The 24984-nt window shown below is 34.8% G+C and overlaps 1 protein-coding gene across 1 annotated transcript; it reads right to left on the minus strand.

Annotated features, from left to right (window-relative positions):
• Nucleotides 1-1785: 1785 nt before the first annotated feature.
• On the minus strand, nt 1786-24984 carry LOC138696520 (uncharacterized). Its single transcript, XM_069821590.1, has 3 exons — nt 24538-24984; nt 8994-9121; nt 1786-6356 (listed from the first exon to the last, which is right to left on the minus strand). Exons 1-3 carry the CDS (start codon nt 24631-24633, stop codon nt 6230-6232), a joined length of 351 nt encoding a protein of 116 aa, XP_069677691.1. The 5' UTR covers nt 24634-24984; the 3' UTR covers nt 1786-6229.

Below are 24984 nucleotides of genomic sequence, written 5' to 3' on the forward strand. Positions count from 1 at the left end.
TTCATTTGAACATTTTCAGGATATGTGTGTGTGTGTGTGTGTGTGATTTTGTTAAAGATTTCTATCATATTTTAAACATGTTTTCTTCCAAAACAACGCCAATCCTTGTCTAAAAGTTTGTGTTGTGCATGTTAACCTAGATCATATATGTAACAGATAACTCATCGCTATGTTAAAATCGGCAGCACTTTGAAGAGAACAACCTCCAGGATCGCCACCCGTCCGCCGTAAACGAACACGAGATGGTAGTAAAGTCGCTAATGCAATTCAAATGGGAATTATGATGTGACTCCTTATGTAACAACTAGATGGCAGCGTAGTAAACCTGACAAAAGTTGTTAACTTCTAAGCCTATAAGGCCGACCTATCTGGGTCTAGGATGTTACTTGAAAACTCGCTCAGTTCGTAGACCAGTGGATAAAAAAATAGTTCAGTCCTTCCATAAAAATGGACTTAACGCGTTTTGGTATCACACTCTTCAATTGTGAACGTAATATACAATATATACATTCTTAGGAAAGCAAAAGTGAGGTTCTTTTAACGAAAATATGGCAAAGTGTACTTTATTGTTATTAGATGAGGAAAATTCGCTCCGGCGCCGGGGATCGAACCCGGGTCCTTGGTTCTACGCACTAAATGCTCTAACCACTGAGCTACGCCGAAGTTCAATCTACAGCACCGGATCGAATTCCTCTCCTCTAGTGTTTTTCCCTTTGTAGCCTTACTCCATGTTGGACATATAATATGTTGACATATTATATTAAGTCAACTGCCATTATACAAGGAGCGCACTCAACTGACATGAATGAAATTGTTTAAAGGCAATAATGTTCTTTATTTTGTTAAATCCCTTGTTTCATTCTTACTTAAGACATTTTCAGTAACTTTTAACTTCAATTTCCTTTCAAAAATACGTCGATAGTAGAAGTGTCCCGTATTTTCATGATACATTTATAGCAGGCAAAAGAAGACAGGAAGTCACTGGAATAAAGGAACATTCGGGGGGGGAGTTCGTGATAATTCTGGCACTGAGGAGAGAAGGATAAGGTGAGGATCGAACCTGATTATAACCGTTTAAAAATATATTGGTTCGAAAATACTGCGATTTACCCGCGCGATGTCATTGATGTATTGTGAAGAGTTCTGTTGCTAAGTTTGGTATATATGAATTTGTGTGAGAAACTTGAACTGCTAAATTTTTATCGACCAATCATATCTCTCATCCGGCTTCATATTTATTTACAGCGCTCAGCTTGACGTTATTGTCTACTTATTTCGCATCAGAGTTATTATAGTCTTCGTCGCGCCGAGCTATTGACGTATAGAGTTCAAAGGTCAATGTTTTTATTGAGTCTCTCTGTACCCTTATCATAACGCGATAGTTCTTTGCACAAACAATATCGATAATACAAAAAGATTCTGTAGGCTTTGCTAACGTGCTTCGCGCATTCTCATGCGGGTTACATTACTATCCGTTGTTGGGAAATGAGTCTTGAGAGGCTCACCTTCTCTGGGCCAGGAAGTGTCTTCTTGCTACCGTTGTCACCGGCGTCTGCTGTCTTCCCATGCTCCATGCTCCATTAGCCGTATGTCGGAATCGTAGTGACGTCTTCGTCAACACAATCTCGTGCACTCTGGTGTTAAACTACGGAACTGTGTGTGGGACGGGTGAGGCAAGGACATTATCGTAGAGCTATTAACTTCCTTCAGCAGGTCCCCCTATCGTGCGAACACAGATTATAACAATAGGAGGGCAGGGTCACGGGAGAATTAATGCCACACGAGTAACATAGAGTAGATCTATTTATTTCATGATGTGCTGGACGATATTTTCTTTTAAAACAGAATGTATTGCAAATGTAACAAAGTAAACAAAAATACTGCATATAAATACGGTATAGTACAAAGGTATTCTTTCTCAATAATAAATACTTACATAATATTACAAAAAATTAACGTAAGTGGACATGTGGTCTATATGCAAGAGCAACCTTATTTCCAGTACTATGTAGCCTCGACTTATTAAGCGAAATAAATAGAATGAGACAACCTAAAATCTTTCTAACAGTGTAGTTTTTAAACTAAAGCTTTAGTGATGAAACTAACACATTTAAATAAGTGAATTTAATTTAGACAGATCTTATCTTAAGAGAAAATGTTATATACATTGAAAGTAATTTCTTATAAGTTAAATGTTACCGATAAACGGTTAGGATATTTTTCTCTAACCCCAAGAGAAAATTATATAATATCTGCTATTCATCTTACGTCGTTAGGAAATTGTTACAACGCAAGCAAATTACATTCAACAGATATACTTCCACACTATTATCTAATATACCAACTTCCTAACGAGAAGAGAATGTTGTATTCAGAGAATATTCCTCAGTTTATTAATATTACACAATATTCCTGTTAGTGGCTTGATATCCCTATCGTGAAAGTTTTGTTAAATTGCATATCCCATTTGAGAAGGTCCGTTCCAAACCGTAGGCCTATTAAGTCCATCCATTGACGAAATTGTGTTTTATATGATTTCGTACAGTTCTGAATATGCTCTATCATGCTGTGAAGTCTGTTTGGGTCTAACTGTATTGAATCCTCTTCAAAAGAATGCACGTTCGTGACAAACCGTATTATGTCCACATCAAACCGTAGTTTGTTCAAAACAATTAATATTTCATTATTTTTATCATTACCGTATTATTACTTTCATTAATGCAAATATTCTACTTTTGTTCGTTACATTAAATAACATGACGTGTATTTTTATATTTCCAGAAGATACACTGAAAAATTTTAGGTTAACACCATATTCACTCAGAAGTATTTGTAATAGTAATGTATAAATTTAGCATTAATGAACATTACCTTTGTGATTTAATATTACATAGAAGTAAATCAAAGAGTGTTACCTATTACTTACACAATTACTTTGGTTGAAGTTTTACAAATATTGAGGAAGAATTTTTTTCCTTTTTTTATGTTCACGTCAAATAGCATTATGTCCACGATATTTTCTGAATTTCAGGACAGTCTGATGTAAAAGTGATTTCAAATATAATTGATTCTGATAAATTAAGTTCTTCCAGTAAGTAATAATTTTAGTATTTTAATTTATCTCTCTTAGTTGACACATAAACAGTTATCTTCCCTCCTGAAAAAAATTACTTCAGAGGACTTAATATGGTTTGGAACGGACCTCCTCATTTCATGTGAAATTTTAAAACTTATTTGTCTCATTATAATATTCAAGTTTTACGTAAAGAATTTGTGCCACAATTTTAACGAATCCAAAGTAATGTCAGATATATTCCAGTTATTCATACCTTAATTATAGAAGTTAGACTGTTAAAGTTACACTTACGAATTCTATAAAATACTGTGTACCAACTCATACTGTAATGTCTGTAATATAGCTGCCATGTTACGAGGAAATATATCTCTGAATACAGCTGCTGAATAACAGCAATATTAAACCATATTTAAATTTACATACATAAACAAAACAAGTCATGAACAAAAACAGAATGCATGCCCAAAAGTTATTATGTTCACTATGTAAATGGAACTCCAATACTTAAGTACAACTTGAAATACTGATATCTGAGATATGCATACTATATGGAACTTAAAATTACGTTGCTTAAACTGTGCAATATCTGTTTCCATTATCCATTAGCACTGCCGTACACAATATTCATTTAAAGATTCTGTGTACGGCATAGTGGGAATGTATTATATTTCATGGTAGGTTTTATCATTATGTTAAAAATACAAATAAAAAAATGTTGGAATATGGGATATTTTGGAAAGTGAGTTAAAACATTACATTGAAGTTTATCTATAAAATTTCATTTTCTAACTTATGTTAGATAAAAATGAATTACTTTATAGTACAGGTAGGTCGAGAGTTACTAACCATTTCAACAAGAGTTAAGATCTTGAAAGCAGTCATTGGAAAGAAGGCTATTGAAGAGATTAATTCAGATCAATCAAACCTCGTGGCCGACCAATCTGGCTGGAGTTTTTCATGGTTTCCCTCAGTCACAAAGGCAAATGCCGGATTGAAAATTTACATACTATGATTAATCACTGCCTCAATCAGCAATCTCATAAACATTAATCAAAATCTAAAATCAGTTACATGAACATAAGCCATCTACACACGACAACAGAAACTCATCAATAGTAACAACGGCCTATGCAAAGATCCTACACACGCGATATGACCACAGACAGATGTTAAAGCGTGTATAAATAAATTTAACGAAAAGGATACAAATTTCATAAAATATTAATTGAAATAAAAAAAAACATTAATTATATTTCAGTTCATGCCATATTATCTCATTTTAATAAAAATTTATCCCATATTCAAAAAATTAGAATTCTTGAACACCTCAAATGCAAGAGCATATCCACATTTGATATCAGTAATCATCAAAAGTGTCAAATGAAAACAGAATTGATGCATATCGTCTGTTACAGAGTGTTGATACTATTTACTCTACAACGCAATATTCATTATTAAATAATATAATAGTATTTACAAACAACGAAAATGAAGTTTAAGTAATTAAAAACTACGAATTGTCATGAAAAACATAAATAATATAATAATGTAATTTCCATCGCATTGCATCGCATTAAGTTGATATTTTCTTACATTATAGATATAATCGTACATCTCTGTACAATATCCTCTGTATAAACAGGTTTTAAATTCTTAGCACCTGACGCTAGAGATTTAAAAATTCCTTTCATAAGCACGTACCTTTTACTTAGAACTCCACTATATTAAAATGCAATTTCATGTTAAAACCATTAAACAATAATTTAATAAAACTCTCGCTTGGTCGTGAACTCAAGAATAATATAACACGATCATTCGTTAACGTTAAGTCACATCAACTATATTAAAATGTGATAGGGAATTCTTTTTGTCACATCTTTCTGCGTTCCGTCGTATTCATTTTGTAAAAGAGAAATATTTCTCAGAGTCAATGCTACTGGAGTATAATATTCCCCAATCACCTTTTTCAACGTAGCTTCAGTGGCGTACAATTCTTCACTCATACTCTCCCCCTTCCTACATGGATCCGACCATGCGTCTCTTACCGTGTCTGTTTTTTCCAGACTACAGTGACAGCCAGGAAACTCTGTTAAATTTAACTAATATTCTAAATCTCGTCGAAGAAACTTATCTAAAAATCTTTTTTGTAGTAATGTATAAGTTAAAACCTTGGAAAAGGTTCTGAAAATTGTTATTCCATAGAAAGGAGTTCACAGTAATCCGTCTAATTCTGCTTAACACTAAAATACGTTTAGATAACACCCGTTTTAATTCCTCAGACAAATATATTACATGCTAAGAGTAGGCTAATTGTAGTCTGACGTCTTTTCTGGAATGTGAATATTGTGTTTAACTCTCATACGTTAATCCAGACTACAGAAATAATCGTAATTCCGCCAATAATTTTACGATTTATAAAAGATTCCTTTCTCCTCTCAAAATCTAAACTTGCGATTATAGTGTTTTCCAAGCTAAATATACAGTAATATAGACACAATAGGACCTATTTACACAAATTTTACGTAGCGTTAATTTAACGTTTCTACAACTACGCACTTAGACTAATAATACGCCATCTAGTATATTTATGTTCTGAACTAAAATATTGGTGCCAACATTCACTCTTAACAGATTCATTTCGCAGATTTACACTAAATTTAAAGAAGAAACAAATATATTTACAACAGTGTTATTATATTTATCATCCTCTTGTTATATGTAGTTTGTGTATCTACATACAACAGGTATTTTCGCTGTACATTCGTTGCCACCTAACAAACAGGTTTTAATGAGTGTGCACGTAGAGAAAAAGTTGAATGTTGGCAACCCTGCACACTAGATTTACGCTACGTAAGTATTGAGTAGATAGATACATACACAATCCAAATCAATATGAAGACCCTGCAACACCGAGTTTCGTTCTACCCCTAGCAAAGTCCTGGGTTCAGGCCTACGTACGATTCATTTTGAAAGTTATCTATAGCTAAGCGATGCAGATGCGAGGAAGGCAATGGACTTGAGAGCTGCAAGGTGTTGCCGAAGTGATGCTTCGCGCGAACGTTGTGGGAAATTTCTCCCTTCGTCGTGTTGACAACACCCTTACGAAAAGTATTTTTCAATCCATGGCAAGGATGGAGACGAAGGGTGAAGGCTTCAGGAGACTTGAGGCTCCGCACCATCGCCCTGTTCTGACGTGTCCGCCTGGCACCGGTAAACGTATGCGCTCACGGAGAGGTCGTCCTCAGAACGGATGCAGGCTTTGCCTTGTGGGCACTCACATCTGTAAGGACAAAACGTTACTTGTAAGTCTACGTCAAAATTGCACATTGTTACTGTCATATAAAATCTGTAAGGCAAGTTCACAAGAGGACATTAACATTATTAAACGAAAAAGATAGGCACCAGTCTAGTTCGAGATGATGTACTGATAGAGCTATTGAATAAACAAATCGACACTACTCTGACAAATTCCCACAACTGCTTTCTCCATCACACGTATGACTAGTTATTATGGTGATCGAACCCTGGTCGGTCTCCTTCGTGTGAGATTGATAACTGACTTAATTACGTCTTGAATATTTTTATTAATATCAAGTAGTTATAATATCAAGTAGTTTTTAAGGGGGAAATTCATTTTTGTTATAGCTCAGCTACTACAAAAGCTAATAACAAAACTTTCCATACTTAATATACATACATTACACTTTATAAAACACTATTCAGAATATTCAAATAGCTAATCTGTAAAAATAATATAAAATTTGCATAATTATTTTTACAACTGTAAAGCATTTACATAATAAAATATACAATTAATTAAATATCTGCATGATTCTTTTACAGAAATATTGTAAAGAGCTACATCAACAACATACTGTAGTCTAGGACCTTTGACCTATTTCTTCAGGAAATACTTTTTTCTTAATAAAAAATTTTAAGACCATCAATACTATGAGAGACTTTAAGATGGGTAGACGAAGACATCGTAGAAAATTACGAGTGGATTCTAGAAGATGGGCAAAAAGTAACGAACACTGCTTGTAGCTTACCTATTTTTAAATTTTATGAAGAAACTCTATAACAAAAGTTAATGGGGATAAAATAGGAATATTTTGAACACGTTTTGAAAACTATGTTTTTCATTTATAAAGAATGTGGAAAGAATGTTTTTTTTAATATCATTTAATATTATTTTCCAATTTTGGATTCTTTCGGTCTCAAAACGTATAAAATCAAACTTTTTACCATTTGTAAGCTCTTATTTTGTAAAAATTGTCTCAAAATAAATATAAGATCCCAATGAATGAGTACATAAAACTTAGTAGTAATTTATAGCGTAAGATATTAAAATTAGATTTTATTCGTGACTAGAAATTTTGGCGCTCGAGGCGAAGCCGAGGATGATAATTTCCACGAGCGCATAAAATCTGTTCACTCTCGTGTGCTTACTATATTTTATCCATTACTAATATCTTAAATTTTATTACTGGTATTTAAATTTAATTTTAAATTGTACGCCTTTTTTGTAATGTGTTGTTCCTGAAGAAATTATAAATGAATGAATGTACGGATTGTATGGTTGCTAATATGTTGGTTGTCTTTGAAAAAGTTTTTAATTCAGTGCTGTGAATAAAGCCATTGTTTAGATTGCTAAGGATGATGAAATAGATACCAGTTTACAGTAGATACCAGTCATGGATAAAAGGAAACCAATTCTTCAGTATAATATATAATTTATGATTATGGAGAGTAAGGGTGCCATGAGTTAAATAATCATAGACAAAAGCTATTCAATAACAATTGAATAACAATGATTCTTTCATGGATTAATCATGGATAATCTTACAGAAAGAGGACTATTTTAAATACTGATGATGATCGGCTAACCTCTTTTTGGATCCTCTTCCTATCACCATAACCGATCATCATCCGTGTTTCAATAATTCGATCTCTTTCTGTAAGCTTCGCTCTGATTATCAAATCATTATCAAATTGTTTATATTAACTTTTGTCTGTGATTATTTAACTCATAGTCCTCTCCCACTCTCTATAGTAATAAATTTATAATATTGAACATTTCTCTTTGTTGTGTACACAGGTCGGTCTGGGTGGCGCAGTCGGTATAGTGCTGGCTTTCTGTTCCCAAGGTTGCGGGTTCGATCCCGGCATTTGAGTGTGCTTAAATGCGATAGGCTCACGTCAGTAGATTTACTGGGATGTAAAAAAACTCCTGCGGAACAAAATTCCGGCACACCGGCGACGCTGTTATAACCTCGGCAGTTGCGAGCTCGTTAAATAAAACATAAATTTTAATTTTTATGTACACGTACTCTGGGATGAAACATTTGAGTCAATGTTTATGAAATAATAGTTTACAAATTGTAAAAAATATGACTTTGTACTTTTACAGACCTGAGGAAATCACAAATGAAAAAAGAAGTACGTAAATGAAACAATTTGAAAAAAGACTCCTTGGTACACACACACACTAGAAATGAAAAATATAGTTTTTGAAAACATATTCGAAATATTCCTTTTTTTACTCCCTATAACTTTCGTATATAGTTTTTCTTCATAAAATTAAAACTAGAAAGCTACAACCAGTGTTCAATACGTTTTATTTACCTTGTAGGCCTATAGGGCCTACGAATGTTTCAGTGACGAAACTGGTTTTGCTATGTTCGGGTATGAATCATTTGCGGGCATGGGAATGGCTAGCTCCTGATAAAATGAGTCACAAACCGGAATCAGTTATTGACAATATATACGTACATAAACGTGACTCTTCCCAGCCTATAACCGAACTAAAAACACCTATTTACAAGTTATTTAAGAGTTCGTGACATTTCTCCTCATTCATTAACAACAATTTTGCACAAAGAATTCCGACTCCTGTATTGTATGCTTTGATACTTACGTGTTTTTCATGAAGTAGTCCACTCGGCGGGTGAAGGGCACATAGACAGCCCAACCGCAAGGGGTACTACTGTGGCACGTCCTCACCATGGACAGGTTCACCGAAGGACTCGTCTCCGCCACGGCCCTCTGAAACAACCAAATTATACCGATCATTGCAGCATTTGCTTTTAGTTAACAAAAGAGCTTACAAAAAATATACCGTAATAATATTGTAGTCTGCTATATTTTGTAAATGATAGTTGTGTAGTACGATATTACGACTATGTTTTCCGAGTGGGAATGAAGTTCCACGTAGTAAAATCGACGGTTATAGGTTTTGTTTAAATTGTTAGCTGCAAAAAGTATCACTCTGTGTATATATATGAAAAATAACGTACTATATTCTGACATTAAATAAGGTACCCATCACTTGTAGGCCTATATCAGTGTAATATTACTTTTTATAACAGTAATGGATATAGACGCGCTATATGTAAAAGCCAATAGCGCTTTATGGATTCTAGATAATATCGTAGTTGATTCAACGGCGGATTAACATCAGTGCTTTCTATTCATACGAAGCACCTTATAAGTAGGCAACACGCCTAACTCAGGCATTAATTGGGTTGCCGAACTTGTATATCGTTTTGTTGTAGACTAGAGGGTATTGTACATATTGGAAGAAAGAAAAAAAATTGTATACAGTTTTATTCTAATAAGCATCGTAACTCTGTTAGTACAATAAAGTTATATTGAGGAAATCCAACATGCCTTGCTGAGAAATGTTGGCAACTTTGTTGAAGAGTTCTTTCACATTAATATAACACGAATTCGCATTACCAATGAACTTTATCCTCTACACAGCTTGGAACGTTCCGATAATTCGAATTATCGATATTTCACCAGATACTGATATCTAATAGAAGTATAAATGAACGTACATTATCGAATCATTCTACCGATGTCAGAATATCGAATAGTTATAATTTATCTTACTTCATTACAGGATGTTATTAGTTCGTTTATTTACATTACTTTAATAAAAGTAGGCAAAAACACATTAATGTCGGCCGTTCTGGCTATGTGGATAGCGTGGCTCGATTCCCGGCATAGACAACGGAAGAGGTTTATTTCCGTCTACGAGACTGGGTGTTTGTCCCTTGTTATCCAGCCTGTATTGTCTCAGTGGACGCTCTGTGCCGTGCTGACCTCACGTCCAAGGAGGCCCGCAGTGTGTCTGTGAAATGTTGCTCCATAGCTATTTTCCCTCCCCTATACCGTATAAATTGTAAGTCGGTAGGCATGGAAGTTACACAGTAGAAGAAATAAATTACATATTATCATTTTTAGCATTACATATCCATTTTAAAGTCTTCGAACAAGGACGAACTTGATACAATTTTATTTTTTATATTTAAATAGTTCAAGTAATTGGAAACTAATCTTCATTAAGATATGCTATTAAAAAAAAAATGTTCATCGAGGTGTTTTGGAGAGACGCGATTTCGTTTCACATGGTATTCATGTAGTCGTGTGAATAAGATGCATTATTTAAGTATTTTATGACAGTGTACCAATTGTTTGTGTTGGTTCCAGAAGTCATAATCCCTGGTTTTGTTCTGATCATCCGATATTAAAAATATGGGAAGAAAATTATAAATAACACTCTAAATATCGAAACAAACTATCGATACTCATGTAGCGAATACAGAGAGAAACTTAGCGATATTTACTGATATCGATAATAAGTAGTAACACAACGTTCCTACACACATATACATACAACTATTCTATTATCGAATTCTGACTTTATTTACATGTTTATCTGTTTGTTTCACTTAAGTAGTCTATAATTAATTTAATTTAAATATTTACACAGTCCTCAACTCATTACTAATTATTACTTAGAAAAACAATTACTGTAGTGCAAAAATCTAAAACTAAAATAATAATAAAAAAATTAAATGCCAGTCATTTTAAATTCAATTAGATATCACTCTAATGCCACGTGACTATTGAGATGCAACCCGCGTAGGATCCTCTCGTAGTACCTAGTAAGTGTGACCTTGTGTCCGAATCCAGGATGACGACCATAAATGTGAACTCTAAGGTCAAAATCTTTTATCTTTACGACATGTCGGCCATATATCACTCCATCCTCCTCTCATTCATGGATAACCTATTGACTTCGAGACACACACCACCCAACAAAAAAGTCTTGTGTTCTGTATTTTATATTGGACTGTGGAAATACATAAAACAGTACTACGCAGTTAATTGAAGGCGGCGATTAGCTCGTGTACACTTCTTTTTACAGCTTCCTGCAAATGTCAGCGAATCAGTTTTGTCCCAGTTATTTATTTATCCATTCATCGACTCCTTTGTATTTATTTTTTTTCGTGCAGCAATGATTTTTAAACAATCGTATGATATTAGACTTCAGATTAACTTAAAGTAAATTGTCTTCTTTTTCTTCCTATGATATGGATTATGCTTCAGAACAAAACTACTACTAATATATTCATACAGAAATATAAAAAATTCAAATTCACCTAATGCAAAGTAAAAATATAGTGGCAAATTGAAGCCTAACATTATATCACCTGAAATTAATCCCTCGCACTTTTGGTTCAGAGGCGGGCATGGCAGGTACTAAACCACATAGCACAGCAATCGAAATTCTGTTATGCATTTTACATATTATTTCTAATTGCCTTCTGCTATCTTAATTCCACCTTAACTATTGCAGTATTTAACTCATATTAAAAATCTCATCCCAGAGAAAAAATTATGTAAAACATTAATTTTGTTCGAATTCATGAAGAGATAGAAGTATAATTTCTTGGACATGTTGAAAGATTATTTCTTGTTTTACAAGAAATTCTGTTCTGGCATAGGCCGCATAAATTAATAAAAAATAATGCATTATAAACTTTAACTTTCTGCAATATCATGATTAATTAATGATAGCTTTAAAGCAGAATTCTAACCAAGAAAAACTGACAAGAAACGGGATCTGAGAGCAATGTACAGTATAATAATTATAAGAAGTAGCTTTTCGCATGTTGAAATGGTTATCGCGAGAAAGCTAGTATCAGTTGAATTTAATTAAATTTAATTCATTTAGCTATAAAATTATATTGCTATATTTCCTGTCAGCAATTCAACTAGACATCAGGAACTGTTATAACTGTTAATGCTGTTATTATTATTGAATGTTAATAGTGCTATAAATTGTAATTGAAATTATAAGATATTAAAGTGCAGACTTTATCACGCAGTAAAATGCACGCTGTGTTCTACTTTCGGTCGAATCGAATGCAGAGCGTCCTGTAAGATGAATGGCTAAATGCTCACGCTTAATACACTGAAGACCCATGTTCAAAAACCTGCGAATCCAGTTGCAGGTTATCACTGACCAAAAATTGTTCTTCGAGTGCTTGTAATTTCACCAAATTTTCCGCCTAGCTACAGTACATTAACACTGCTCCAAGTTGTGTTAGGATAGAAAATTTAGTGTTTTTAGTTTTACATCGTGGTGTGCAGGTATTATTGGCCATCGTGTAGATCCAATATCTTAATTCCCTTGCGGCTTTTATAATGGTTTACACCATACCCACAGCATTGATTAGTCATAGGCAGCTAATGAGATTGATACGAAATGCATAAACTTATGCCTTAAGTGAAATTCGAACCTAGAATTCGCAAAAAAGTAAGATTTCTCTACTTTTTACAGATTCAAATAATAATTATGATGTGATGGACCCATATTGTGATTATATCCATGTTTCTCAATACTGCTCAGAAATGCGTTGATCACCAAATCACCATAATCGACAAGTAGCGAAGCCCTGCTGCTGCTGCTGCTGCTATTAGGATATGTTTAGAGCTCCGTGATTCCTCTTTTCCTTCTCATGTAATAGTGATTCCTAGAGTGAGAAAAGTGATCATGAAGCTATGAGCTCACATAGTTACTTTTCCAGCCTCGAAACCCCTTATAAGAATACTAATCGTATGCATTTTAATGTTCTTCCTTGCAGTTTTCTGTCATTGCCATTCTGGAATTTTTAGATTAACTTCATTATGTTCCGATTCATCGTTGAAATAGCTCTAAATCCTACCGAATCCTATAGTGCACAGAATTTATCGGATCACTCCCATTTCTCCTACAATAAATCAAAGCCTTATAAAAAATATAATAATTGTTAGAGAAACTCCGTGGGACGACGAACGTTTCACGGAGTATTTTCAGAAGACAGTGTGTCCACTTACCCGCTCATTGAGCCTTACAGAAGGGAAGGAGGTAGAATTTCCATAATTTCTAAACCTAAGCGCCAGAGGGAAGTAATGTGATCCACATCACTCTAGGGAAAGACCCGGAATTCAATCCTTAGAAGACTTGTGGATCCAAAAATTGTTATTAAAGTTACAGAGAGAAAAAATCCCGCCACCACTCGGAATTTGAATTTTTAGATGTGTTTAAATTCAAATACATCGTTTTTACATCCTGCTGAATCACCAAGAAATGTATAGTGCATAGATTTGATCTGGTAACTCCCGTTTCCCTTACCATAGCCTATTTTTTTTTCAAATAATTAACAATCGTTACACAAACTCCATGGTATTCCAACGGTGAACATTCCATGAAGTGTGTTAAGGCAGTGTCCCCTATCCGTTCATTAAGGCTTGAAGGAGACAAAGAGGTAGAACTCCCATGATTTCTAAACATCACTGGATGGAAATGGTGTGGTCAACATCACGCTCTGGCTTCATTTTAATCCAGGGAAAGACCCTGATCTCAATTCTGTACGAGATCTGAATGAATCAGGAAATTGTTATGCAAGTTGTAGAGAATAAAAATCCTGCATTCACCCGGGATTGAACGCTAGCTCTTCCTTTTATGGTACATATAACTAACTATACACTTCATACTCAAGATGACACCTGTGAAATAATGAATGGCACATTATTACGATCAACATGTGTTCATTATTATATGTAATCACGTGTCTAAATGGTAATTAAATTGCAAAATGTACTTCATATAAGTTACTGGAGCACTATTTTAGGAAAGGTAAATTTAAGTAAAATCTAAACCAACTATTTATGAAGACTTCAACATATGTAGTAAAATCTTCTTCAGACACACTAACCATTCCTGTACTTCGTAGAGGAAACAGAGCAATTTTCTTTACGTAATGCCCGATAAATGGAACTTTAATCGTACAGGACCTTTCTAGTCCCAGACTCATTTTTAGTGCAATTTAACTCGTAAACTAAGCCTCCTCCATGTTTCTGGTAGTAAAAAAAAAACCTTACAAGACACGAGATTTGAAGAAATTTCATCATATAGTCTGGAGCCTTGAACGTAAACTGCCCTATGCGCAAAACTAGATTTAAATGTACGAATGATGCAATGAACGGATTAAAATTGCGCGTAAAAGATAATGAAATCGAAAGGGCTTAGAATGGAAACATACAAGTTCCAACGTGAATGTTGCACTCTCATCAATATCTGATGAAATGGAACGGGAGGGGAAGTCATGAATGGTGCAATCGAATGTCGACAGTTCCATTAAGTTTCATGATAACGAGGATTAATGTGTGTTTTGTTTGTTAAATTGATGTTTTGCATAAACAAGATTGTTCTAATATATATTACGATTCGGAAAGATACAACTGCAAGGAAAATACTGACCAGTGTGAGAAACGTTTTTGCTACCGTGAAGTTCGTATCAGCCTTACATCTACAGATTCCCCATCCTGTACTCGTCAAATATCAGATCGAGAAATAAAGTTCACTTAGGCTGCTAGATTCTTCAAGTAGTACTAGTAGTAGTTCCGCTAACAGTAATACTACTAGTAGTATATCTACTAACAGTACTAGTGAATCCACTAACAGTAGTAGCAGTTCCGCTGACAGTAGTAGTGGTAACTTATATCTACTAACAGTAGAAGTAGCGGATCCACTAACAGTAGTAGAAGTTCCACTAACAGTAGTAGTAGTAGTAGTAGTAGTAGTAGTAGATCCACTAACAGTAACAGCAGTTCCACTAACAGTAGTAGTAGTAGTAGTAGTAGTAGTTCCGCTAACAGTAGTACTAATAGTATATCTACTAAAAGCAATAGCAGTATATCTACTAATAACAGTAGTAGTAGTAGTTCCACTAACAGTAGTAGTAGTAGTTCCGTTAACAGCAGTAGTAGTAGTATATCTACTAACAGTAATAGCAGTAGTAGTTCTAACAGTAGTAGCAGTAGTATTAGTTTCGCTAACAGTAGTAGTAGTTCTGCTAGTAGTAGTAGTAGTAGTAGTAGTAGTAGTAGTTTCGCTAACAGTAATAGTAGTAGTACTAGTAGTAGTAGTATATCCACTAACATTAGTAGTAGTTCCACTCACAGTAGTAGTAGTTTCGCTAACAGTAGTAGTAGTAGTTCTGCTAACAGTAGTAGTAGTCCTGCTAATAGTAGTAGTGGTAGTTCCGCTAACAATAATAGCAGTAGTTCCACTTACAGTAGTAGTAGTTCTGTTCGTAGTAGTAGTAGCAGTTTCGCTAACAGTAGTAATAGATCCACAAACAGTAATAGTAGTTTCGCTAACAGTAGTAGTAGATCCACAAACAGTAGTAGTTCCGCTAACAATAGTAGTAGTTCTGCTAACAGTAGTAGTAGTAATAGTAGTAGTTCTATTTACAGTAGTAGTTCTAATAGTAGTAGTAGTAGTAGTTTCGCTAACAGTAGTAGTAGAACAAACAGTAGTAGTAGTACTTACGCTAACAGTAGTAGTAGTAGTAGTAGTAGTAGTAGTAGGAGTAGTAGTAACTGTATTAGCAATAATAATTGGTAACTTGTAGTTCACATCTTTGACGTTTTAAATTACGTTTAAAAGTGCTATTCCAATGCCAAAATTAATTTGTAATATACTCAGAGAGACAAGAGACTCTCAGAAACTGTAAAGAGATGGCTACAAACGCGTCAGACAGAAGAAAGCTGATGATGATGATGATGATGATGAGTCATTTGAAATTTGGAAAACCTGTTTAGCTTTATAAGTTAGCCTATAACTAACTACATTTGGAGATGGGAAAATAGTACTCGTTAGTTTTTTGTCGGCTGCAGAAAATGTCATGGACCACTAAAGTAATACGAGAAATGAGACATTTCCCACCGTTAATCTCAAGATCGGCCTAGAATCGAATCCCAAGTCCTCTTAATGAGAATTTGCAGGTTGAACTACAAATTTAGTTAAATAAATACTTAATATGGTACAGTATATATTAATCTCGACCTTCTATATGCTTTTATTTGTACCATTTTCAAGAACATAATTAATTAAGCGGCTATATAGTATCTTTAATTATCATGCGTAGATAGTAGAATCATTCTTTAGGGTGGGAAGAGCTTCCCCATACCTCCACATAGGTTAGTTGCTGTAGGATAGATTGATAGTGAAGACAAGTGCTTTTGCAAAGACATAAAGCTACAGTAATGTGCCCAGAGTGATAAAATAACACGTGTTATCGTACATTTTTGTGCCGATGGGGCCCGTAGATTGAAAAACTGCCGCATAGCCGCTGTTGACTCTGTACAAGTGAGTGCTAGCGGAATGAATGCTGTACTCCTGCTTCTTATGGAACCCGCGTGACAATCAATAAGCAGATACGTCACGCATTATTTACTCTCTACTTGACAAGTTATCGTGCAGGCTCTGTTTGCAATTGGTCTTGTTCGTGGTGATATATGAACGCAGCTCGTTTCTTTATATTTGGTCATGTTTTCGATTGCAATATTATTATACTAATTGATATATTTATTTATCTGCAGTGTAAACATTTTAGTGAAAGATGGGCATATATGCTCTATATTTCTTATTATGTGTTATGTCATCAATTTTTGCAAACAGCATTTGTTAAATACTTTGTTATTGTCAACCGTGCTGTGCACATTAGCTAAGAAGCAACTACCTATAACGCTGTTTGGAAGCTACTGTTGTGGGTTCGAATTGCGCCTAAACTGTAAATACCGGTACTTATTTCGTTATCTAATAACGCGTACTTGCTTATGATAGTGGTCACTCTTTTGTATTACTATAGCTGATGATTTGCGATAAGAAAGGATTAGAAAGGAAACAATTTTGTTACTGCAATACAAAACTTGGTAAAATGTTTGTAGATATTGGGTACATATCTTGAAATTAAAATAAAGTGTGGATCCGAACACAACATCTCGCGAGTATGGGTTCAGGACAACTCGTCACAAAAATTGGTCACAGAGGCAATTCGTCATATAATTAAAATTCTTAATAGTGTACAACTGGTTAATGTTAATATTTGTCACAGGGACAATTCGGTAATATTGGCACCAAGAAAATATATATAAATTTGTATGTTGAGTTGAAATGTTAGTCATTGTGTACAGACACATTTAAATTTCAAAAAAATTGTTTTTCAAACAACGTATAACAGGGAGTTTTATGAGATACTCTTTCGAGTACTGAAGCAAGAAGTTGGAGAGCATTTTCGAAACCAATTGAATCCGAAATTCACATCTGTTGATTACGAAAGTACTGTCATTAACGTGACCAGAAGAGAATTTCATGGAGTCAAAGTAGTTGGATGCCTATTTCACTATTTCTATTTCTTTCTGGAGATGATTTCTTATTTACAGATTTTGAAACCAATTTAAATTCACATACTAAAGAGTTGTTCTGGTAATCATTTAATTTTTGTACCTGTGTCGAATTATGACTAATTGTCTCTCTGTGACGAATTGTCTCTGTGAACAATTTTCTGTGACGAATTGTCCGAAAAACCGGAGAGTATATGCAAATGTCTTTTTGTACGTTATTGTCTTAGTTGTACGTGAATCGCAATAGTGGTGTACGATCTTTTATGGCATAATATTAATCTCGCGTCTTTTTAGATTTCTCAATTAAGAGTAGTTTATGGTCATGATCTGGAATTATACTTCCTGGAACGTCCTTAAATTTTGAAGTACTGTATGGAAATGTCTTTTTGTACGTTATTGCCTTAGTTGTACGTGAATCGCAATAGTGGTGTACGATCTTTTATGGCATAATATTAATCTCGCGTCTTTTTAGATTTCTCAATTAAGAGTAGTTTATGGTCATAATCTGGAATTATACTTCCTGGAACGTCCTTAAATTTTGAGGTACTGTATGGAAATAAGAGGTTTGTAATTAGTAAGCTGTTATATAGGCCTAAAATACACTAATTGGCAAATGTCAAAATTTTTTAACTAGGCCTACATAAACATTTAAATTTTTTGCGGGATGGTTGCATGTCACAGAGTAGACTGAACGCCTGAAGAACCTCGTATCAGTGCACTAGAATAGCAGGGACGGTAGAGACGTCTATCTGCTTAGTTGGCTCATAAGACGAGTTTATAAATGCTTCGAATATCATTTCTTCTCAATCTCTTCTGAAACTAAACACAAGATATGCTGCTTCAATTTTTTTTTTTTTTTTTTGCTTATATGTGTTGGTATTGTAGTTCTTGTGAAAAAGAGACGCTACTCTTATTAAATGCATGAGTGCATAATTTATTGTAGCCTAAATGCTCTACTAGAACATTGCAAATAAATTAAGTCATTGTCACAACATACGAATGGATGGATTATAAATTTAGGGTGTGACAAAACGAGGCGCAATTAAGTTATCTATGCGGGTCCATTGTGCTAACTGTGGAATACAATTTTGGACGTGGGCGGCGAATGGTCGGTATATTTTACCTGAACTCTGTCATCTGTCATTCAGAAACAGGTTTCGTTTACTTGTAAATCTATGCCAAAAGCTCTTAGCTTTTCTGTCGTGCAAGAGGAAGATGAAATACACTTTTAAAGCCTTTAAAACCCCATCCTTTTCCGCTGTATTAAATCCACGAATAAGGTGTCTAATGGCAAATATGTTAACTACTAGGTCACTGACAACGAGTCACCATACTCTCGTATTTGGGTTTGAGTTACATAATTATGAGCCACTTTGTTCTCGCTTTCGAGTTCCAATAATGACTTCGAATTCCACTGGATGTTTTATGTCCTGGGTTACCTTAGTTAGAGGCTCGGCATCATGCTGACTCCTCTCCACGAGAGTCACGTTATTTGTCCAATTGTCAGAAGTAATAAAAATCCAGAGTAATAACAAAATTCCTCTCTACATTCAAATATAGTCTAGAAGTAGAGGTGCAATTGATAGACCAAAAAACGCATTTATCTGTTAACTGCCCGTATCTAAATACCTCAGCCTACCATATGTACTGTAACAAATCCTCCAGTCTATGCACGATATTTCATGTGAAACGGAGACGCAATTCCAACTGTAGATTGTCATAGCAACCTTCCCTGTTGCTGTGAACGATCATGTCGTTGCACTCTGGCAGGAAGATTTCCAACGTGTCAAGAGATCTGTGTGTTCTTTACGAAAGGTACACATTGCATTCATGCTGTCAGATGTCCGTATTACGTCATGAATAAACATTATTTCTCTTCCCGCTTGCGTGCTATGTAAATGCGAATGTTATTGTTAATGGAGCTTAAAACAATAATCACATTTACTCCGTTACCTACTCCCGGAGTTCACTGCTGTTTGTTCTGATGAAACTCGTTGCAGTAACATTTCATTTGTTGTAACAGCCGTAAAAATATAGTAGTAGCTATTAATAGAGCGTTCGGAGTTTAGAAAATACCATTGGGTATATAGGCGTCTTCTTAGCGGATATCCCTCTTCTAAAATATAACTAAAATAAGTTACATATTTTCTGACGTATATAAAGTAACAAAATAAAACTATTCTGTTTATTCGGTTATTGAAAATGCAAATAAACTAATATATGTCTATTTGTAAGCAATATAAACCGTTTACATCTAAATTGTTACGTTAGAAAGTACGTAATTAATTTTATTTTACTTATATTACAAAGAGGGAAGATGTCCGCTAAGAAGGCTATTATATATACTCAATGGTATTTTCTAAACTCCGAACGCTTTATACAAATAGTAGGCCTACCTTTTTTAGGGTGGGGGTGGGGAGTTATTTTATGACACTGTATCAACATCTCAGGTTATTTAGCGTCTGAATGAAATGAAGGTGATAATGCCGGTGAAATGAATCCGGGGTCCAGCACTGATAGTTACCCAGCATTTTCTCTTAATGGGTTGAGGGAAAATCCCGAAAAAAAACCTCAACCAGGTAATTTGTCCCAATCAGGATTTGAACCCTGGCACGCTCGTTTCACAGTGAGAGATAATAACCGATACTCCACAGCGGTGGACGTAGACATAGGCTTACACTGAAAATTATAATGAATACAAAGATGACATTAAATCGCAAATAATTGTAAAACACAACACAATGAATGTGGGACATTCGGTAGCGTTGCGGTTTAGGAATTGCGCTGCAAGCCTGAACGTCGCGGATTCCCGATGGTGCCATAGATTTTCTCAATTTATCTAATCCTTGCGGCCGCACTATGGCTCTGCGGTTCACTCGTCCTCCAACAGAAATAAATACCAGGAGAAATTCCTTAGAGGGAAAGACGAAATCCATGTAGGAATGACATCCCTCCTGCTACTACTAATGTCATATTATTGTGATGTACCGAAGTACATACATTTCCGGGCAGCAATTCTGCATTACCATATGATGAAGGATGGGTGGAGCAGAGAAAAATTCTCTCCGGCACCGGGACTCGAACTCGGGTTTTCAGCTCTACGTGCTGACGCTTTATCCACTAAGCCACACTGGTTTCCAGTTCGGATGCCTGATTGAATCCTCTCAGTTTAAGTTCCACCTCTTAGTTTCCCTTTAGTGGTCAACCCTCATGCACTGTGTCACAGATGTGTGACAGTGGCACAATGTCCAATACACTAAGTGCAGTGATGCACTCGTTACGAGTGACTAAGTGGCCGGGATCCGACGGAATGAGCGCCGTCTTAAATTACTAAGTGATTATTTTACGCATATCATATTATTATGATGTTCTGAAGTACGTACATTTCCGTGCAGCAATTCTGCATTACCATATAATGAAGGATGGGAAACTAAGAGGTGGAACTTAAACTGAGAGGATTCAATCCGACATCGGAACTGGAATCCGGTGTGGCTTAGTGCATAAAGCGTCAGCACGTAGAGCTGAAAAGCCGGGTTCGAGTTCCGGTGCCGGAAAGAATCTTTTTCCGCTCCACCCATCCTTCATCATACTACTAATGCCGATTATCTGCAAAGATTAGAACATATATAGCCTTCCGCTATCCTCTGGACCTCCATGTCCTGTAATAGAGAACTTTCTTTTACATATTACTTGTAAAAACTGAAGAAAATGTGTGATGTGAAAACACAAAAAAAATAAGAAAATTGAAAGTGTAACAAAAATAACAAAATGTAGCATATTAGGAGCTAACTATGCAATTTTGCAACTGAGCTAAGGATATAATTGAGTTAGGAGTGTCTATAAGGAAGCAAATACAGTAAAACATGACTTGGCATTACATTTCGACGCCAAGTGATAATTGATACTGCAATTATTTTTCGAATTTCTCTTTTTAACTATAGAGGCTTTTAGAGACAATTTGACAACAATACCGAAGTTATGAGAATTGACAAGGGAAAATTCGAAGTTTTTATTAAGCAAGTTTAAAGTTTCAAGACCCATTACATCCTATTGTGTTTGGGTTATCATTCTTCAAATTTATTTTGACCAAGGAGGTTGTTATTCTGGTTCTACAGTATTTGTATTTATTATCTCATAAATTTACCATAAACATAGAGAAGAGTGGCAACACGTGACTGCCCTGCTTTTATTAATATTCATAACTAACACAAATGATACTATGATAAAGATAATATTTTTATTTTAAATTAGAGTTGCTTATTCCTGTTCATTTTTATTCTTCTCAAGAAGTTGCAGTTTACATGTTACCTTTCTGAGATTTTAATTAACAATGCAGAGTACGCTGGTGATATATTGTAGAAATGACGTAATGCTAAAATATACTACCACAGCATGTCAGATATATTACTGGGCACACAATTTAAAACATATAATGAAAAACTGATTATTACGCTGTAATGCGAAACTGTATCACATAAGTTGCAGTGGGATTACGTCATGTTTCTCGCCTCTGCCATCCTGTTCGCTCGCCGGCTATCGTATTATCTAACCAATAAATCATGCACTTGCGGGGATATTAAGAATTGAAATGTATGGTGAGAACGCCAAGAAAATTATCTCTCTGTTAAATTATAGCTTCAATACGGGACTGTAACTACACACCGTCGCTCGTAAACTTCGCTACTAATGGTGTCATTGCTCTGTAATTGCCGTATAAGTTACTGCATGCCAAGTGCTTCTTCCACTCATCTCTGCACTGGAACATCATTACGATTGAAATAATAGCACAGTTCATACACACGTCAGTTTTTATTAACAGGAAGATCAAAGCTTCGTTTTAGGTTATGAAAACTGAGTATTGCGCAAAGCTTGAAAACCATGTGCCGTTAGTTCCAGCATTATGTAAGGTTACGCAGATTTAGATGTCTAGGACTGCTGTTTTAAAAGGACAACATAAATTAACAATGAGCCACCAAACCAGTCAGTTTAATTACGAGCAATTGCTGTTACCAACTTATCGAAATAGTAAATTTTCTGGCCAGGAGGGCCGGAAAATTTCATTTCACATAAATTATATGTATTATGTTTTACCTTTCTCATACATTTTTGGCAAATTTAAGAGTGTTTGCATTAAATTGAAGTTTTAGTAACGGTAATTATTATGGTAAATATACAAAAGTATTATATGCATAGAAATTGAAATACCTCCTACTTTGCCTCGTAAAGGTGGGAAATTTTCTAAATACATAATAGAGGTTTACAGTAATTATTAAAATGGAATTACAATTTAAAGACATAGTACATATACTACAGAAAATAATTATCGTAAGTAATAATTATAAAAACAACGGCGATAATGAAAAGTTCTCTTATCGCATCTTAAGTATAATTGAAGGGTTCAGAACCATAGTGGGCCAAGCGCCATATATTAAAGACGTAGAAAACAAGGGTTAAAATTAAGTTATTACCATAATTCAATTGAAACATATAGCAAGTAATAAAGTATGCACATTAAAACTAAATGATATGTCAATCTTCATTAAACTATGGTATTCACTTACATAAAACGCTTACTTTTTCCGTTTTTAATAAATGGCGCTTGGCCCACTATGGCTCTGAACCCTTCAATAATTTAAACGTGTGATAGGGAATCTACGGGCATAATCTCTTTGTAAGTTTATATATACTTTATACTAACGCCACATAATTTGAGTGATACAATAGTAAATTTGTTACACTATCCCTCATATTATATTTTAGTGAAATACAAATACCTTGCCAGAATGTTTGTGACATACCAGGCAAACGTTTATGAGTACTTAAAATTGCAACACTACAATACATTACACATAATTTCTCATAAATTTTACTCTGTAACTAAAATGTTGCATTTGTAAGGAAAATTGAGTAAAATGAATGGATCACAGCAATGTTTTGTAGAGATCAGCCTTCTGAACACGAAACCTATATTTATGGCATTTTTGTAATGTATTTGTAGAAAACAGAATAAAGTAAATATCTTGTGTGTGATAAGTGCGGTTTTTAGGGAAAACACATACTAAAAATATATCAGTGACAGTTCTTTTCATGACTTGAATAAAATCCATGTTTTGTGGTCATTCATATGAGAAAAATAAAATCATATAAATAATGCACTCGCGATTTAGATAACTGGTAGAAACATTTTCTCTTACGGACTACAATATTGCCTGGGCATTGCGAAACTAGCAGATAGACTTAAATTATTGGGTGGTAAATTTTTCGAGAGAAATTATTAGGTGGTAAATTTTTCAAGAGGATAAGTTTTTGTTTTGAAGTAGGTACCAAATTTATGTCAGGAAACTGAATAGTATAAATTTCATGCATTTTTTTATTTATTATTTTACGAAGCTTTTTCAACTGCTATGCTCATTAGCGTCTGAATGAGATGAAGGTGATAATGCTAGCGAAACGGGTCTAGGATCCAGTGTCGAAAGTTATCCAACATTTTCTCTTAATGGGTTTAGGGAAAATCCCAGAAGAAACCTCAACCAGGTAACTTATCCCAATCAGGATTTGAACCCGGGCTCGCTTGTTTCACGGTCAGACATGCTAACCGTTACTCCACAACGGTGGACAATTTCGTGTATCTATGGGATAATTTGACTATAATTTGTATAATTTTACATAAAATTAAATTTATATAGATACTGAAAAGAAATAGCGACACAGTCTGTAACATCACGCAAAAAATCATGTTTACTGTTTTCCAGTTGTGACAGTTTGTAAGATCGCGGAAATTAACACAACTGTTAACTGAATCGAGTCAGTTTTACGTAAAATAATTTTCCTTGTGCAAACTACAAGATTATTTTCGACAGCGTAGAAGTGGTAGCCAGATTGAGCGTAGTAATTAGTGGGAATCCGTCACGAGATAGTTTTTTATTTGTACTTACCCGATTGAGAACAGCTGCGCCGTCTGAAGCCACCAGAAGACTTGCGACGATCATTCCGGCGAGAAGAACTGCAGATACACGTTGTTGCCTCTCCATGTCGGACGCTGCACAGATGTCTCTCTCTTTACTCGTGTAAAGTACTACGTAAAATAGTCACTTGACGCAGAGATTTACAAATTAAGCTAAGCTCTAAATTTATCACCTAGGCTCAATGTGCTAACGAAAAGAAAAACAGTCGCGAGTGAGCTATTTGTATCGTAACCTTGGTTACGCGATTTTTTTTTTCAGCTAAGTAAACAGAACTGACATAAACAGAATCTTATGACAAAATCGAAGCGGGTACTCTTTCTCAAGATTTCAAGAAACGTTGTCTCCAGCTTTCGACGAGTCTTTATGATGTAGTACCAGTAGTGGTCGGCATATATAAGCAGAAGGGAGGAAAAGTGG

The sequence above is a fragment of the Periplaneta americana genome, chromosome 1, assembly GCF_040183065.1.
Source record: "Periplaneta americana isolate PAMFEO1 chromosome 1, P.americana_PAMFEO1_priV1, whole genome shotgun sequence".
Classification (NCBI taxonomy): Eukaryota; Metazoa; Arthropoda; class Insecta; order Blattodea; family Blattidae; genus Periplaneta; species Periplaneta americana.

Coding starts and splice junctions, on each gene's coding strand:
- LOC138696520 (XM_069821590.1), bottom strand. CDS start 24,633: ATGGAGAGGCAACAACGTGTATCTGCAGTTCTTCTCGCCGGAATGATC. Junction 9,122..24,537: donor GCGCAGCTGTTCTCAATCGG/GTAAGTACAAAT, acceptor TGGTTGTTTCAG/AGGGCCGTGGCGGAGACGAG. Junction 6,357..8,993: donor GACTACTTCATGAAAAACAC/GTAAGTATCAAA, acceptor TTGTCCTTACAG/ATGTGAGTGCCCACAAGGCA.